This window comes from Muscardinus avellanarius (assembly GCF_963383645.1).
Source record: "Muscardinus avellanarius genome assembly, chromosome: 3".
In the NCBI taxonomy this organism is placed as follows: Eukaryota; Metazoa; Chordata; class Mammalia; order Rodentia; family Gliridae; genus Muscardinus; species Muscardinus avellanarius.
In genome coordinates this window covers 148,790,470-148,809,851 of record NC_137788.1, presented here as the reverse complement: position 1 = coordinate 148,809,851, position 19,382 = coordinate 148,790,470, and the positions used below count along the sequence as shown (strand labels likewise).

The following is a 19,382-nucleotide window of genomic DNA, read 5'->3' as shown; positions in this document are numbered from 1 at the left end:
ATTACTCAGAAACAGTGACAACAAGAAGAGTAGCCCCCACCTGTATGCACACGGTGAGGACCACAGTTATGTCAACTGTAGCCCGGCTGACACTGCAAAAGTGACAATTTTAAGACACACTCCAATTTTTAAAAAGACACCGCAGAATTAATGGCACGTGATCGGTATCTTCCTACAAAGCTGCTTAGCATGGCTTCCCATCCACAGTCAGCTCTTAATGCTAGCCAGCAACACAACAGTAACAAACCCTCCGAGGACAAAGCTCCCTCTGACCAGTGTGTCAGCCGCATAGAGGGTTGGGATGTTCTGGTCTCCTCAGACCTGGGTATTCGAAGGATAGAGGCTGAGGCAGCAGAATGGCAGTGCCCACCCCAGAGGCTTTCCGGTCCTCAGTGGGTGGGCAGGGATGGGGGCTGGAGAAGGGCCAAGTTTATGTCACATGGTCACTAGGGAATGAAGAATTACTATCAGGCTATCAGAGCTGGGAGCTGTCTCTGCGACACTAGAGAGATGAAAGAACCTCTCATCAGCCAAAGATCTAGAGGGAAGGGCGAAGGTAACTAGCTTCTTATTGTTCACTTACCGTATTAGGAGCTTTAATTCCTGTCACTTAGGGCTCATATCTACCCTGCAAAGTTAGAAAGATGATCTTCATTTTACAGAGGAGAAACAGACTTAGCCAAGTCCTTATTATCAAGCCCAGGGTCACACAGCTAGTGGGTGGCATAGTCGAGGCTTCCTCCAGGCAGGCCTCGCATGCAGGCTGGCACTGTTTCCGTAATTCTACCACAGCACCCTGGGTAAGAATTCCAGTCCAGCCAGGTGGATCCCAGCTACTCAGCAGACTGCGGCAGGAGGATCGCAAGTTCAAGACCAGCTTGGGAAGCTTAGTGAGACCTGTCTCATAATACAAGTAAAAGGGCTGAAAGTCCAGCTCAGTGGTAGAACTCATGAGACTCTGGATTCAATTCCAAATGCCACAAAACAAAAAAAAACAAACAAAAAAAGAAACATCTCTCAGCCTCCTACAAGGGTTATCAAGCGTTGTCTGATGGAGAAAGGCCTTACAAGTTTTCTTTTTTTACAAGAGGGCTACAGCCACAAAGGACAAAGTATATACTGAGCAAATTAATGCTATAAACAGAATTGCCCCCTGGAACATCAAAATCACTTAATACGCTCAACTGCTTTCCAAGCACGCATTGCAGAGAACTGTTATGCTGATTACCAATAATTATAATCTACTCATTAAGGAAGGTCCCTAAGGGCTTCTACAATGGAACGCTTCATTGCTGAGTTGAAGTTACTATGTGTACTCGAAAATAATGAAGCTACCGTTCTTTTTAAAATTATCTAATCTAGGCTTTTCACTCATTTATGCTGTTCTCCTGTCTGTCAGGGCTCCAGCTGAAGGAGCTTTGCTATATGTAAATGAAACCTCTCCCCCCAGGTCCAGAAGCGCTTCACTGTGATGCCGACATGCCACGCTCTGCCAGGAGGGGCAAGAGGAGAAAGGTGCAGGGAAGAAGTCAGATACGAAAGACATGTTCCCTCAGGCCTGCCCCTGCTTTCCTTGAACGTTCGGGTTCAAAGAATGTGTTTTCCCAAAGACTCTTGAGATTCATTGGAAACTAAAGGAGAGAAAACACTAGAAATTACTGATAGCTACCCTAAATCCTTTTAGAAACTAAGTACACACACACACACACACACACACACACACACACACACACACACACACAACTTAATACTACCTGCCAAGTACTGAAAGGGCTGAATGCTTTATCTCCCATTTTGGTTAAATCTTTTTAGTTATAAGCAACTCAGGCCAGCTCAAGTTAGCTGTAGGTGCTATGGAAGAGTCAGAAATCCAAGAACAAGAATCATAGTAGCACTGGACCTCAAAGAAACTGGAACAAATCTGAAGAAGGTATCCAGCTAGCAAGAATTTCATGAGTCTTTCTGCAGAGACCCTTCTTTCTGCATCTATTAATTTGCTTTCAATACAATTCAAAGTGGCTTTCACATTAAGGAAATGTCCTGTCTCACAGAGCTGGGAATCCATTTGCAGGGTGGGCGTCAGGGCTGTGTTCCGGGCCGCCAGCCACGGCGTCGGGGAGCAGGTCCTCCTCCTCGCTCTGCTTCTAAGCCAGCTCTGTCCTAAGGTGGATCTTTTTGAGTCTAGTCTCGGGGCCGTGGATAAAGAATCGAGGGTTATATGTTTTCTCACTGACGTTCTCAGAAGAGAACTATTCTCCAGAAGTCTTGATCTTACGGCGTCACTGATCTGAGTGAAGACACTGAAGTCCCTAAATGAACCTCCACTGGCTGCCTCTGGCCTCAGATCCTGTTCTAGTCACAGTCAGCTTGGCCTGCCAGGCAATATCCCTACAGTGAAGGCAGATGGGGGAGAATGGGGAAAAAAGAAAAGAGAATAATTCCCAAATTTTTGGCTCAAGTAAATGGGCAAATATTGAAACCATATGGGAAATCTTGAAGAAAAAATTAGGCTTAGAGGTGGGGTAAGAATCAGAGTACTGTTATGGACATGCTAGTCTTAATTAGATATCCACATGAAGATGTCATGTAAGTCATGAGATATGTGAATCTGGAGCTTAAGGAAGGTGTCAGGGCTGGAGTTATGGCTTTGAGTCACTAGTATAGACCTAGGATTTAAAATGGCGGGAATGGATAAAACCAACTAAAGGATATATAGGGGGGGAAAAAAGGCAAGAACCCAGGGCTGAGCGAGCTGGGCCTTTCCTCATCTAAAGGTAGAGAGGAAGCTGGCAGAGGCGATCGAGGAGCAACAATCAGGGAGGCAGGAGGCAGCCAGACCCACGGGCTGTCCTAGAAACCAGGAGGCCCAGGTGCTGCTTGATGCCGAGAGAAACATGCTACATCCAACACTGAGAGGCCAAGAGAGAGAGGAACAAGAGGTGACCACAGTACTGGCAACAGGAAACCACCGGGGACCTAGACAAACAGTGTCTGGGGAATGGCAGGCAGAGAGCTCTCGGAGTGGATTGTGGAAAAATAGAACCAGAAGTGACCACACACAGACAACTCACGCAAGAAGTTCTGCTCTGAAGAACAGCAGAGAGATGGGCAGTAACTAAAAGGCAGCTGGGAGTCAGAGTGGGAATTTCTAAAGGCAGAAGATCCTAGAGCACAACTCAGGTATTTTGAGAAGTCAAAATGAGACCAGACTCCGTGGACAGGTAGAGGGGCTGGTGTCTCAGAAAAGCAGGGACACGCATTCACTGTCACAGAGGAAATGCATGAAACAGTGAAGATGCGAGCCACAGGGATGACGGGGTGGGGGCTCCCGCCTGTGACTCCTCTCTGTGGCCACCGCTAGCCCATCTGGCCTCCCTCTCTCTTGTCTATTTCCTCCCAACCATTTTCCAGACCGCTGACAGCTACATGCACAGAACCCTAGCACCCGCAACAGCCCATCCTCACACCTCCCAGCCTCCCTGGCCCTCACAGCCTGATCGCTGTGTCGTGGCCTTCACAACACTTTCATTTTCTGTGCCTTCGCACACACCAAACTTTCCCGGAAACATCCTCGACCTGGGGCCATACAAGGCGTTCTTATTTGTCCAATTCCAGGGTCCCTCCCATTGACCTTCCTCCTTGCCTCTCCTTCATCTCCCTCCACTGTCCTCAGAGGCGCTATTAGAGTTTAACCATGCATGGCAATGATCTGTTCGTCTATTTCTCTCCTCATCCTAGCATCTTGCAGTGTCTACCTGACTCATAGCCAGTGCTCAAATTGTATATAGAAGGTTCACTGAGAATGAATTTAGCTGTTCAATATTGATGAAACTACCCAAACTGTTTCTGGTGGGGTCAGCATCTCATAGCACCACGGTTCCCCAAGGAAATCTGGATGAGGGAGGGAGGGAATAAAGGACCTGCTGCTTGCAGCCATGGTTCCCTTCACAGCCTGCTCTGTAACCCAAGGTTTCAAAGCTACTTCCAAGGCAGATGTTGCTAAACAAGCTGACTACATTACTGGGGGACTTGTTATGCAGATGAAACGTAAACAGGCTGACAAGCCCTCTGGAGGAGTCTTGCTGACAATGTGGCAGAAGGATGCAGACTGGGGCCAGCAGTATCTGCAGGATACTGTGACAGCTCGGTCACCTGGGGATCTCTTTAGGAACACCTGGAGCTTGCCAGCTCCCCCTACCCAAAGGACAGTACGTGCTATGCAGTATTTGTTTCTAGTGTGGCCGGCAAGGGCAGCCCGCTCTTCCACCTGCAGGACACGGATGGCACAGATGCGCGCATGCTTCCACATGAGAACGCGCAATTATGCCCGATCCCCCAGCTGTAACACTTACCAGGAGAAAACCCTCGGGAAGACAGAGACCCTGGAAGACAACTCTTCCATGCTGGCACGCACCACTGTGCTCCCAGGAGCAGCTGCTGCAACCGAGGCCTCTCGCCCCCTTCAGTCCTTCCTGGAAGCCACGTCCTCAAAAGGCGCTGGTATGACAGCAACAGTCATCAAACACGATATAGTTAAGTAAGAAAATACCAAGGCTTTAATTTTTCTCTTATAAAGATAGCTCTGTTTGTTGGATAAGTGGGAGAGATGTACACAGCTCTTGTGAGTAAATAAGATTTACCTGCTTTGGGCTGCAACCATAATGCTTACGGTGTAATGCTTGTATCTTCATAGCAATAAATGCTAGATAAGTGAAAATCAAGTGGACTTAATGAATGCTGGACATTCCCACAGGGAAAACGCAAGAAAACCAATCAGCAGCAGTATTAAACACAATTTAAAAGTCCCGTCCGGTTGAGGCCCATGTTGCTCCCTGGCTCTGTCTGTCCCTGTGTGGTGCAGAAACCACAGGGCAGGTGGTTGGCATCCATTCTCCAGAGCCCACTGAAGCAGGACGGGGCAAGGTCCTGGAAGGCAGATACCCTGGCCCTGGACACCGCAAGGCGCCTACGTGCAGCAGTGTCGCATGTGAAAGTTGACAACATACTCAGCGTTGGTCCTCTGCACGGAAATAGCAAAAGGCTCAAAAGGGTGGAAGGTGAAGGCAACGAGGCGTCGCACCGTGTGGTTGATGGGGCGGCCCAGCAAGCCCGCCTGGATCTCAAACTTGAGCAGGCCGGAGTCCCGGGCATAGAACCTGAACAGAAAGAAGAGACAGAGGACGGTGCTGATCACCACCACCTTGACGTCAGGATGAGGAATACAGCAACTCGTTATTTTACCCAGAGAACCAAGTCTGCTCACACATCAGCCTCAGGTCAGCGGAACTACAAAGTGCCCTGGAAAATCAGTTCATTTAGGGCAGAGTGATAAGAACCTCGCTGCGCTGTCTGGAATCACGACTCACTGGTCTCTCCCCAAATGACCCTCTCCACCCTCACCGCCACCCTGCTTCCAGAAGGCACTGCCACAAGACTGTCCGGGTCAGGGCTAGAAATGAATTGCCAGCCACAAGTCCAAGCCACATGGGCAATTTAAAATGTTTAGGTAGCCGGGCGTGGTGGTGCACGCTTGTAATCCCCGCGCTTGGGAGGCAGAGACAGGAGGATCGCGCAAGTTCAAAGCCAGCCGCGCGCGCTGGCTTAGGAGACCCTGTTTCCAAATTTTAAAAAGTATAAAAAATAGGTCTGGGAGTGTAGCCCGGAGGTAGAAGGGTTTCCAGGAACCCCAGTACCACCAAAAAAATAAATAAATAAAAAATAAAATAAAATGTTTAGGTAGCCGAATTTTAAAAAGTCAAAAGGAAAAGGTAAAATTAATTATAATGAAATGTTTAATTTAATCTAATATAGTCAAAATATTATCATTTCAACTTGTCAAAAATACTGAATATTTCCCATTGTTTTTTGTTTACTAACTCCCTGAAATTGGTAGGTATCTGACCCTTAACCATATCTCAACATAAACTCATCTCATTTTAAGTATTCCAAAAGGCACAGGGGGCTAATGGCTACCATATAGAATACAGTAGATCTAGGCTTATTTTTGAGGTTTTTTTAAGAATAAATTCTTTTGAAGGTTATTTTTTCCACGCACAAAATACTAATTTTCCTTTATTGTTTTATTAGTGCATTATAATTAACATATGAGGTATACTATGATTAAAAACATACATGCACACAGTCCTTCCTAGGCAGTTTTTGTTTGTTTGTTTGTTTGTTTGTTTGCAGGTCTGGGGATGGAACCCAGGGGCATTCAACCTCCGAGCTACACTCCCTGCCCAATTTTTTATTCTTTATTTTGAAACAGAGTCTCACTGAGTTGTGAAGGGCCTCACTAAGTAGCTGAGGCTGTCCACGAACCATGATCCTCCAGTCTCAGCCTCCCGAATGCTGGGATTACAAGCGTGCGCCACCACGCCTGGCTAACAGTTTTTGAGTTTTCATTTAATACAATGAGACTAAGATGTTCCTGTCCATTCCAATACTTACACACCTTCCCAATATGCAAAATAAATGACCTGTGGGTTGGGAAAGTAGAGATGAGAAGCAGGCGAGGGGCTAAATGAGGGGCAAGTTCTAGGAAATGAAAAGCTCTGAATTAAAGAGCTCATAATTTCCCTTTTGGAAAATAAATATATAAGCAGAAGTAAAGGTATTTATACTCTTAAATGAAATAATCGCATTCACAAGAATTCATATCCTCAGATTTCATTCAAATGAAGAAACAGCAGTGACATGATTAAAATTCCACTAACCATAATTATAACTACTTAAATGTGGGATATACAATGACGGTGTTGGAATCATGGCACTACCGTTTCAAAGGCCTCCAATATTCTTATATTTCTCATTCTAAAGTCAGAGTAAATAAAAATTATAAGAAAAACGCCTGAGTCACGGGCCCCAGCATGGCCAGCTGCGTGACTTGGGGTCATTTCTCAAATGAAAGGCAGGAAACCAGAGAGGACAGAAGGGATCCCGCCACCTGACTAGCCCGATGAGGCCCATTATGAGCTTTTATGAGTGGAAAGTGCACTAGCCTTCCCCACACAGGACAGGAAATTGTTTGAACTTCTTAATCCACCCAGTTTACAGGAACTATGGGGGAATGAGAACTACAGTAAGCAGTGCCCCAGGAGTGCACTGTGAAACAGACTACGGGGATGCCACGGCATGGGCAACAGGCTCCTCAATACGCTCATCACAAGGAAAACTAGAGGGAAGCAAACCCGTAAGATAACAAAGACTCCAGGCAAGCGTGACCGAACGCAATGCATGAGCCCTGTCTAGATACCAAGTGGAACTGTGATAAGACAGCAGGGAAATGTGAAAACCGACTAGATATTAGGTGGCCTTAAGTTTTTGTCAATTTTCTAAAGATGGGATAATGACATTAGGGACTTTTATTGTTAAAGTTCTCATCTTTTAGAAATTCACGTTGAAATATTTATGGGGCCAATGCTCGGATAACTAGGATTTGCTACGAAATGACCCGGGTCGGCAGCGGGGAGGGAAGGAGCGGTGGTGGTGGAAAGAGAAGAAACAAGCACTGCCAAGAGCTGCTGGCTGCAGAGGCCGGCCCATGGCAGCTACGCGGAGGTCCACACTTGCCTACTTTTCATATATGGTTAAAACTTTCCATGATGAAAAAAAAATAAATAGGACAGCTTTTTGCAATTTGATTGTACTCTCCCAAGGAAAATATTGTGATTACTATATATAACATGTTACAAATATCCATTTAATGCACAACTAAGATGAACGATGAACTATATCTACTATACAGATCTAAGCCGGGCACAGTGGTGCTTGCCGCCTGTAATCCCAGTACTTGGGAGGCTGAGACAGACAGGAGGATCCAGGTTCACGGCCAGCCTCAGCTACTTAGTGAGGCCTTCCACAACTTAATGAGACCCTACTTCAAAATAAAGAATAAAAAATAGGGCTAGGGGTGTATCTTGGCGGTAGAATGCCCCTGGGTTCAATCCCCAGTACCATAATAATTAATAATAATAATAATAATTAATAATAATAATAATGGATCTAAGATCTAAGTACCACAGTTTGAAAAGGCCTTCCCAGCTCTAGCTTAGGGCTTTAGGGACACAACTCCCTCTCCCCACAGCCACCCCATTAGTGGCAGCGGTGCCAGGTCCTCTTCCTATTTCAGCAGAACAGCAAGAGGCTCCAGATGTGGGGACAGGTGGGTCTGCACACTGGGCTTCTGTGAGAAAAGGACTCTGCGTAGGAGGTTAGCTCCAAGGTTCCAGCAATAGCACCACAGTCTACCTTCCACAATTCCCCAAGAGCGGAAGTGTGGCTTTCTCCTAAGCCTGTCTGTTCTCGAAATTGCCTGTGCTATCTTTTGTACTAGGTAACATGGGGGATAAAATAATTTGCGTCAGATATAATAATAAAGTCTCAGCTACAAAAAATATGATGGAATGGTATTAAATTATGAAATGAAAAAAGCACAGTTTCTTCCCCTGGATACCTTTAGAGACAACACTTATCTGAATTAGCTGCACTGATGAGAAGCCAGGAGCAGGAGCAGTTAATTTATGAGACTAGTACCTAAATGATCAAAGCTCTCACCATATTACAGAAATAGCCTATTTCGGTCTAATCCCTGCGCACAAATGGAGCCACAAAGAAATGATGTCGGGAGCAGAGAGAAGAGAGCAGGCTGTCCTCACCCCCGCGGCCTGCGGCTGTGGCCGTGGCAGAGTACCTGATAGGGTGATCTCCACAGGTCTTGGGACGCTCCATGACTGACACCCACTTGTCGTCGTAGCTGAAGAGAGACAGATCCAGGTAGGGGCTGCCGCTGTACGACTGGGCACTGATGGGGAGCTGCCCCAGCAGCCGGCGGACGGCCTCTGTGTGCCCTCCGTACTTGGCATTTATGATGGTGTCCTTGAACCTGGAGCAGAACAGCGAGAGGGCTTTCTTGGCTGTGCCTTGCATGAAAACTGACAGACACAGGACTAAAAAGCACTCCTATAGACAAAAACTACATTCTAGATGTAGAAGGAAGAAAGAATTCTCTCACACATAAAAGTCTGGACAGCTACAGATATTCAAGGTGTGCAAAACAGAAACGGGAACATTAGAGCCAGGCAAGAGGGGGTACGCCTGTAATCCCAGTACTTGGAAGGCTGAGACAGGAAGATCACAGGTTTGAGGCCAGCCTCAAGAATTTAGGGAAGCCAGGAGTGGTGGCGCACACTTGTAATCCCAGTGCTTGGGAGGCTAGGACAGGAGGATCGCACAGGTTCGAAGCCAGCCTCAGCTACTTAGTGAGGCTCTCAGCAACTTAGTGAGACCCTGTTTCCAAATAAAATATAAAATAGGTCTGGGAGAGCCGGGCGTGGTGGCACACGCTTGTAATCCCAGCATTCAGGAGGCTGAGACCTGGAGGATCGTGGTTCACGGACAGTCTCAGCTACTTAATGAGGCCCTCTGCAACTTAGTGAGATCCTGTTTCAAAATAAAGAATAAAAAATAGGGCAGGGGGTGTAGCTCGGAGGTAGAATGCCCCTGGGTTCCATCCCCAGACCTGCAAAACAAACAAACAAACAAAAAATAGGTCTGGGAGTACAGCCTGGAGGTAGAAAGCCCCTAGGTTCCAGCCCTAGTACCACCACCAAAAAAAAAAAAAAGAACTTAGGTAAACCCTCAGCAACTTAATGAGACCCTATTTCAAAAATAAAAAAATAAAATAAGGCCAGGGGTGTGACTTGGAGGTAGAAGGCCCTTGGGTTCAACTCCCAGTAACATCTACACAAAAAAGAAATGGGGACATTAAATTATTTGAGAAAAGTTAGCAAAGACTACAAATGAGTTTAAAGTCAATATAACTGTTCTAGGAGAACTATTTCCACTCTTGATAACAGCTCACTAGGGAGAGAAAAAAATTCAAGAACTTTCTTGGTCCAAACAACAGACTTACACTGACTGGAGAGACGTAAAGGAAGGAAGGGAAGACAGCCTCTCCCACTCTTCCACTAAACCTCTGAACAAACGATGCTGTTTCTCTAAAGTTTAGAAATGAGCTGCCTATACTTCTGTAGAAATACTAGTATCCATGTGTGTCCTGGATTGAACCCAGGGGCATTCGACCTTCGAGCTACACTCCCAGCCTAATTTTATTTTTATTTTGAAACAGGGTGTCACTAGGTTGATGAGAGTCTCACTACTTTCTGAGGTGTCCTTGAACCTTCAAACCTGGTTTCAGCCTCCCAAGTCATAGACTACAGGCACGCACCAGCACACCCAGCTTAACTAAGCTTTGAAAATAATAATGGAGCAGTTATATCTCATTTAGGGAATACTAAACTTAGTATTTGACCATATATACTTTACCTAAAGGAAACACTCCTATGTGCAGACAAATCTGTGCACATATTCAATACTACATTATCTAAGATAATAAACAATTGAAGGCAGAATTAAAAACCTGATGTAAAACTACAATGCCATGGTAACTGGGAAAATGCTTATCATAATGGTAAGTAAAAGTGGGCTACAATCCTGCCCATACAGTAAGATTAAAAACACAAAACTTATGCTTTAAAAAAAAAAAAGACTGGAAGAAGTACATTAAAATGTTAATAGTTGTGTTTATATAAACAATATTTGGGATTTTCCCCTTTTTTCACTTTCCTATAGCTTCTTAGAAAGAATATCATCTATTGTATATATTTTATTTTATTTTTATTTATTTATTTGCTTGCAGTACTAGAGATGGAACCCAGGGGCATTCTACCTCTGAGATACACCTATTTTTTTATTCTTTATTTTTTGAAGCAGGGCCTCACTAAATAGCTGAGCCTCACCATGAACCTGCAATTCTCTTGTCTCAGCCTCCCAAGCGCGGGGATTACAAGCGTGCGCCACCACGCCCGGCTGTCCTAAAACTTTTATCTGAGCTGGAATCAAAGATCGTGGGCTCTTGAATGTGCAGCGAAGACCCGGCACCATGTCATAATTCACACCCTACCCCTTGCTGGCTCAGGGCTTCGGAAGATAAAGGATGGGGTTGGCTGGTGGCTTGGTGATGGCCTCTCTGACAACCTCAGGCTCAAGTGGTCCCCATTCCCTAGCAACACTGGTCTATGCTCCCAACTCCTGAGAGGTGAGGGGCCACTCCCTTGGCCATCTTCACCAGTTCACCGCTGGCTCAACGGCACTCTATAAAACTAGCCTCCTTAATCCTAGGTGATTTCACAACTCTCTTTTAAGGCCCTTGCCACCTAGCTCCTTGACCTCCTCTCAGCCTTATTTCTGTATGAGAAAAGTCTAATAAATAAGTCAAAATTTAGAGCCAGGCTTGGTGCATGCTTGAAATCCCAGCATTTGAGAGGCTGAGACAGAAGGATCACAGTTTGCGGACAGCCTTAGCTATTTAGTGAGGCCCTTTGCAACTCAGTGAGACCCTGTTTCCAAATAAAGAATCAAAAATAGGGCTGGGGGTGTAGCTCAGAGGTAGAATGCCCCTGGGTTCCATCCCCAGTTCCGCAAAATAAAAAAAGTCAAAATTATTTCATAGAAGGACATAGTATAAAATTAAACTTTCTCTATATAACAGAATTAAGTTAATTTTGAAAGAAGAAAATTTCTGTGTATCATCCCTAGCACCCTAGTTGAAGATTCATTCAACAATGAAAAAGCAAGTCTGAGCCATGTTCTGCTTTCCAACATCCCTCTATGCTGAACAGAGATAAAATAAGGCAAAAGATTGATGTGTACCAGAGAAAAGGAAAAGGCAGGTCATTTGACTAACATCAACATCCTTCTATTTCCAGTTGAATGCTGTTCTTTTATATAAATATACAAAATATAAATAAATAAGTATAAATATGATGCCAACTGAATTACAGTCATCTGTTTTAAGCCAAGTGTGGTGGTGCACTCCTATAAGCCCAGTACTTGAGAGGCTGAGACAGGAGGATTGCAGATATGAAGCCAGCCTCAGCAACTTAGTAATACCCTGTTTCAAAATAAAAAACAGGGCCGGTGATGTAGATCAGAGGTAAAACGTCCCTGGGTTCAATCCCCAGTACCAAAAAAAATATATATATATATATCTGCTTTGCTAATTTTTCTCAATAGCAATAATGCTTATTCTGCTCCACGAGTGTAGTCTGACCTATTTGGGGATCTAAAGTAGGTATCTTCCATACCTTAACCATCCACTCAACAAATATTTAAGTACCTGGCGGTGCACCACGGAGGACAGAGCAATAGATGGACACATTCTATATGTGCAGCTCACGTACAGTCTCCAGATACCTTGACAATGTACAAACAGAGCCCCAGATGCTGAGAGCGGGGAGAAGTGCAGGACGACACGGGGCCGGTTACAGCAAGCAGAACTAACCAAGGCCACGTGGCCATGGAAAAGAGGAGAAAGCATCCAGGAGGAAAGGCTGCCCTAAAACCGACGATGTTTTCCAAGGAAACATTATGCCTGTTAAGTCTCTTGGAACTGCTTACCGGCGCTGGATCTGCCTTGCAAAATTGTTGCTAGAAGCTGAACAGGGAAACTGGACTTCACTGTGCAGGGTAGCGTTGCGGAAGAGGTCACAGAAGTTCTCAAAGAGCTCCAAAAGCTCATCCGACGTGTTCTCAAACACGGCAATCACCTCGGTTGTCACCATGTTGTACACCACAAAGAAAGATGCCTGGGAAGTAGAAAGAGCACTGTGGGACGGCTGTGAGCAACGACCGTGCCTAGGAAACTTACCACTTGGCTTCAAACCCATGCCAAGTCAGACAAGGAAGAACCTCAGCTCTAGCGCTGGGGTGGAAGCATGGCTGCCGGGGTTCTGGGAGAAGGGAAGGCATGGGGGCTGGATCGGTCTCAGCCTCGCTGCTGCCAGATCGCCCACTGCATCAGTGCTGCCAGAATGACTGAGTTGGCCGGCACATACGTATACAAAGGTTTTGAGTCTTCATTTCAAACTGTGCAAATTCAATATTTTTCTTTCCAAGTGTTTATTCTCTACTTGCTCCCAAACTACTCTGAGATTATATATATATATACACTTTTTAAAAATGCCAGATTTAATTTTCTTTTCCTGCTGAGAAAGTGATTTGCAGCCTGGGGCTGCCTGTTGGCAAATGATTTTCTCTTGTATGTGTACAGTTGAAAGTTCAATTTAGGGGCATTTATTTTTCCTCTTAATATTTCTAACATGCAGAGGTGCCTTAAGTGCCTTGTGTGCTAAAACTGCCCAGGCAAGTTGTATCCACGCAGGGTACTGCTGCTGAACAAATGAAAAATCAGAGAGGCATTTTCCATTTCTTTCTTTATAACGTTCTTTCAGCCAAGGACATTTGTAAGACACATTTGAGGTTTGAAGCAATTAAGACCAGAGGGGGAACCTGAAAAGCATTCGAATGCCATGGGTGGCAGAATGACAGCTTTTCTCAACGGGCCCTGGTGACTAGCCCTCTCTTCCTTTCAACTTCTAGTGTTCCACTCCCCCTGACAGGAAGCTCAAACACGGCTTTTGTCATAGTGAATGTAGCTGGGCAGATTAATCTGCAGGCTTCCAACAGGTCTCTAGAAATTTTCAGAACACTGGGATCAGTATTTCACCCTCCTCTGACTGCGCTTAAATTGCCATTATCAATTTCTGGAATCATTTGGACCACCTGTTTTACTAGTAATTCATTCTTCCGGAGCTTCTACTCCCCGGCATTTGCAGTTACCTGGGATTAAATTTGGCTGTACATTAAGGAAAGGCTGGAAGGTAACCTGAGAATAATACCCAGAATATTAGCAAGGCTTTGTGCTTGGGTACACTTACTATTCATCAATCTCATTGGAACCTCTCAAATTAAACTAGGGAAGGAGTGAGAACAACTGGAACAGAGAGATGGGGTTTAGAGTTACAAAGCCCATAAGCAAAGGACAGAGCCACAGCTTACTGCAGCCCCGAAGGAAAAAAAAATAGGTCACCCTTCAGCAAGGGAGAAATGGACCATCTCAAATCAGCAATCACAGAAAACTTGTTCCCTCCAAAATAAAAAGGTAATTACAGCTCAAACCTAAAAAAAAGACTGACTCATGTCCTTTCTACAGACCTGGAGAACACACTGATCATATCAGGGCTTTACCAGGATCTCTCATAATTATGTCAATATAAAATTACACCAACAACTACCAGATCTCCCTCTGGGGCAGACTGGGAAATGAAGGACAGGAGGTGGCAGAAGTCAAGGACTGTAACGCCAACATCCTATTACACCTAAGGTGAGCCAGAGCCCACCTGGGATGGCTCAGTGAGTGAGCGCATCACTGACAGGGAGGAAAAAAGAATAAAACCGTATCTTAACCATATTACTAGGCATCTTTAGAACACACAAGCTCTGATTCAGAAGAAAACCACTGGAAGTTATTTTTGCACAGGTAGCTGGGGAGGGCTTGAGAAACGATGCCCTGTACAGTCTCTCTCAATGGCAGAATTAGCTGCAGGGCTATGAGACACACCAGACTCAGCTGGCTTCGTGGCTTACTGATGGGCTAGCCATGCTGAATTTCTAGCTAGGACCTAAGGAGGCACGCCGGAAACAAGAGAATGGGGAAGGGAACAAAGGTAAAGAAAGGCTGGTCTCTTACCTAGTCAAACCAAAGTGGAGAGCTTCCCGAAGACTAAACCTGCACGTGCTACTTCCACTCAAGTCTCAGCCAGTCTAGTCTGCGCTCTTAGCATTCCCCTATTCCCTTCTGAGAAATGCCTCTCCCCCATCGACACCTGTCACCCAAACTAAAATCATTCACACCCCGGTCCCGATGGTTCTCTGGTGGAGCAGAAATCCTGGCTTCCTTTTGCTATTTCCACTGACCTATGGCCTATGTTTCAGCATGTGGGCAAGTTCAGGACAGAGTCCCCGACTCTGTCAAATGAGTTCATCTATTAGTTACCTTATAGGTAGGACTCCATGGGGAAGTAAACTGACATTAACGACTCAAGCAGAGGAGCAAGGTTAGATGCTTAGATGACTTCCTTTTTCACAGGGCGCTCATCTTATTGCCAGAACTGAGCCAGCCAGCCCGATAAGCACCGTCTCACAAGATCCAGGCAGAATCATGGGAAAAGAGTCCACACCTTGCCCCCGGAGCACCTGTACTTGCATCTCAAAGGTGCTATAAGCACTCTGTACCAGATTTAGGTCATAATCACAGAGCTGACTATTGACGCGCCAATGGCTTGAGATCTAGCTCCACATGTCCAGATCAGCACGTGGCTACAGAAACATGGAGCTGATTTTCAGTTCGCCCGAGGACAGCAAATATTCAGACTACATACAATGTGTATTCACACTGCGTGGGCTTGACTACGGGAAAACAGAGAAACCTTTCCATTTTGCCAAGGACACTGCAGGCTGGTGCTTTAGGGCAGAAGAGTTCGCCGTACCTGAGATGGGTCTGTGACGCGCAAGGTCACCACGTCCTCGCTGGTGTATTTGATAAACAGATGGTTCTCGTCCAGAAGCTGCATCTTCCACATGCGCAGCTGCCGCAGTTGGTCAAAGTACTGGAAGAAGCGTCTCTTGGCCATGGCGCTGCCGTCCTGTTCTGCCCGGCGCCACAGGTACACCAGCAGCCGGTGCTTCAGGGAGTTGATGAAGGGGTCCCGAAAGGGATTGGCCATGCCCGTCTGACTGTCCCGCTGCACCTCGGGGAAAATGGCAGACACGGTGAGCAGGTCATCCTCATAGCAGAAGCGGCCAATGGTCCGCACGTCGATGAACGTGCCCTCGGGAGTCACCTGGAAGACGTGGATGGTCTGCTGCTGCACAGACAAGATGGCCAGGATGTTCTTATACAAGTACAGCCCTTGGTTGTGCGACAGGACCACTTTGTCACACTTGAATGTGCGCGTGTCACACAAGCGGCCAGTGTGAAGATCAATGATGTGGAGGGAATAGTCCTCTAGGGGGGACCGTGGATTGGGGGTCACAGACTCACTGTTCCGGTACACCTCATAGAAAGGAGGGTGAGGCTCGTCGGGGAGGTAGGCCGCGGAGCCCACGATGACACACCTGCAGTCGTCGGTGAAGAGGCTGCACTCACGGTTCAGGTGCTCGCCATTGGCCGCGACATTCGTGATGTGCAGCAGGACAAAAAAGCGCTCGAAGAGCCGACCCCGGATGTTGACTGACCGCTGGTCATTGCCATTGGACAGGATCTCCCCCTCATACCCCTGCAGAAGGTCCTCTGCTGCCTGGCAGCCCTGGTACTCATATATCTCAAGAGATGTCTGGTCAGAAGAAAAAGCAATAAAGTAGCGCCCATCAGGCGAGAATTTACGCAAGAAGCAAGGAGGCTTTTCAACGTTGACAACCGTGAAGTTGGGGAAGACGTTCTGGTGGAACACTCGGACCTGGTGCCAGTGGGTACCTGCCTTGCCCGAACTGATTCGCCGGCGTTCCAAGCGGTGAATGACATTTTGGTTTTGGATTCTTCGAGGTTTAATAGTGGAAACATGATCCATTATCACATCTCTGTGTGGAAAAGTAAAACAAAATTTTACAAGGAAAGAAAACAAAATTTACCCAAACCGAATAGATACAAGTCAAACAGATATCCCTTCTTACATCCTGAACCTGGGAGCTCCTAGGGGCACAGCAGTGACCAGGATTTCTCCTCCACAGATTATAGTCAGGAAATAGTACTGATATTTCTAAGTCTAAAAACAGGTTACAGAGATATGTAGTTCATAGGGAATACCTCCTAAGTATGCTCAACTAATAATGTCCAATAGAATAAAAATACGAGTATATCAAATTTGAACAGTGTAAGAATCACATTCAATGTACATTCATACAAACAAAAAACAAATGTACCAAGCTGCTAAGATGGTCTTATTACCTTATTGGATTCTACAAATTCAATGCAATCTATATCAAAATCCCAATAGCACTCCTAAAAGAAAATATAGAGGAATCTTCCTGACATTAGTCTTGGCAAGGAATTCTTTACCAAAAGCATAAGCAACAAAACCAAAAATGGACAAATGAAAGCCAGGCGTAGTGGCGCACGCTTGTAATCCCCGCGCTTGGGAGGAGACAGGAGGATCGCGCAGGTTTGAAGCCAGCCTCAGCTACTTAGTGAGGCTCTCAGCAACTTAGTGAGACCCTGTTTCCAAATAAAATAGAAAATAGGTCTGGGAGTGTAGCCTGGAGGTAGAAAGCCTCTGGATTCCACCCCAAGTACCACCAAAAAAAAAAAAAAAAAAAAAATGGACAAATGGAAATACTTCAAACTTAAAAACTTCTGTGCAGCTGGGCTTGGTGGCACACACTTGTAATCCCAGACTTTGGGAGGCTGAGACAGTAGGATCGTGGTTCGCAGACAGCCTCAATACTTATGCCTTTCGCAAATTAGTGAGACTCTATTTCAAAAGTAAAAAGACTAAAAAATAGAGCTGGGGGTGTAGCTCGGAGGTAGAATGCCCCTGGGTTCCATCCCCAGTACTGCAAAAAAAAAAAAAAGAAAAGAAAACCTACAGAATAAGAGGAAATATTTGCCAATCATATATCTAATGAGTTGAATACCATACATATATATACACACATATGAATATATATAAATGTATTTGAATATAGTGAGCTCCTAAAAATCAACAATATAATCATAAAACCCAATTTAAATATGGAAAGAATACTTGAATAGACATCCTACAAAAACATACAAATGATCGACAAGCAAATGAAACGATGCACATCATTAATCATCAGATAATGCAAATCAAAACCCAAGTGTGGATCCAGGCGTGGTGGCGCACGCTTGTAATCCCCGCGCTTGGGAGGCGGAGACAGGAGGATTGTGCTGGTTCGAAGCCAGCCGCGCTGGCTTGAGACCCTGTTTCCACATAAAAAAGTAAAAAATAGGTCTGGGAGTGTAGCCCATGTGAGTGTATCCTGGAGGTAGAAGGGCTTCCAGGAACCCCAGTACCACCAAAAACAACCAAAAAAAAAAAAAAAACCCAAATGTGTGTGTTGAGGGGGTGCTCAGTGATCAATGCTAGACCCTAGGTTTGATATCCAAATCACATACTGTGTGTGTATTGGTTTATAAAACTTGATTCAATTACATATGTTAAATATGCTATGTGCACTGGATAAGGACATAAAATATATACTGATCTAGACTAAAGCAGAAGGGTCTGTAAACTGCTTCCAGGGCAAATCTAACTTCCCTCCCTCTTTTTGTAAATAAAGTTTCATGGAAACATCGCCATACCCATCCTTTTATATTATCACAGATAGCCACTTCTGCCCCACTAAGGGGAGCTAAGTAGTTGAGAAAAAGACTGCATGGCCCACGGCTTAAGTATTTACTATCTGGCCCTTTATAGAAGTTCTCTGGCTTTGCTAATTCCTATTTTGAGAATCAACTTTAACATCGTTTTCTCGGAAAAGTCTTCCTTCACGTTTCCATGAGATAAAAAACTCAATATGCTAGCCATGCCTCTCTACTGCACTTACTACACTGGTAACTCTGCCTCTACATTTAAGCCTATAGCCTTCACTAGATGGTTTTGCCCATCACTGTAATCTGTATGCTCATCACAATGCTTGACAGAGCAAGCCTCTGGTTTTTTGTTGTTGTTGTTGTTGTTATTGTTTGTTTGTTTGTTTTTTATGGTACTGGGGATTGAACCCAGAGGCATTCTGTCTCCAATCTACACCCCCAGCCCTATTTTATTTGGAAACAAGGTCTGGCTAAATTGCCGAAACTGGCCTTGAACCTGAGATCCTCCAGTCTCAGCCGCCCAAGAATGGGATTACAGGCGTGCGCCACCACCTTCTTAAAACATTGGACCTCCGTCATGTCAAATGTTCTGCCAACTCAGGCATCCACTGGGGATGTTCCCTCTGTCTAAAATGTATTAGCCCGGGCCTCTGCCATAATTTATCTTGTCGTCGCTAAAATATCACCTCCCTCAGAAAGTCTCCCCTGACCACCCTACCCAAATCGGGATGCAGCATTTTTTTGTCTTCTCTACAATAACCATTAAAATTTGCATTTATACTTTTACTTGCTTGCTTGTGTTAATGTTTTGATTCTCCCGCTCAACTATACTCCCCGGACAGGAAATAACCATGTCCACTTTGATCACCTCGATCATCTCAGATCCTCGCACTGGGGCTGGCGCATGCTAGGGGTTTCGGTGTGTTGAATCGAGCCACTTATGTACCATATTAAGTCCTTTCCTCTTGCTGGGTCCCAGTTTTCCCATGTGCACAAATCCCTCGACTCCTCGTGACCCGCTTCAAAATGAGAAAAGATACCTAGGGCTGACACACATGCCCAAGGGAGGGCCCTGAGGGAAGAAAAAAAAAGCCCGGGGCGGGGCCTCCATGGGAAAGGAACTCCCAGGCTGGCGAGGGTCGCGGGGATC

At 45.5% G+C, this 19,382-nt stretch overlaps 1 protein-coding gene across 2 annotated transcripts; it reads right to left on the bottom strand.

The window, feature by feature from the left end:
* Positions 1 to 4,966: 4,966 nt before the first annotated feature.
* DET1 (DET1 partner of COP1 E3 ubiquitin ligase) lies at positions 4,967 to 16,475 on the bottom strand (the record flags this gene model as incomplete). Of its 2 annotated transcripts, XM_080692668.1 has the most annotated exons (4): positions 4,967 to 5,156; positions 8,693 to 8,884; positions 12,460 to 12,647; positions 15,390 to 16,475. In XM_080692668.1, the coding sequence occupies 4 exons, from the start codon at positions 16,467 to 16,469 to the stop codon at positions 4,967 to 4,969; spliced, it is 1,650 nt and encodes a 549-aa protein (XP_080548794.1). The 2 variants fall into 2 exon arrangements, with proteins under 2 accessions (XP_080548794.1, XP_080548793.1); XM_080692667.1 differs by lacking the exon at positions 8,693 to 8,884 and having other exon boundaries at positions 15,390 to 16,469.
* Positions 16,476 to 19,382: the final 2,907 nt, after the last annotated feature.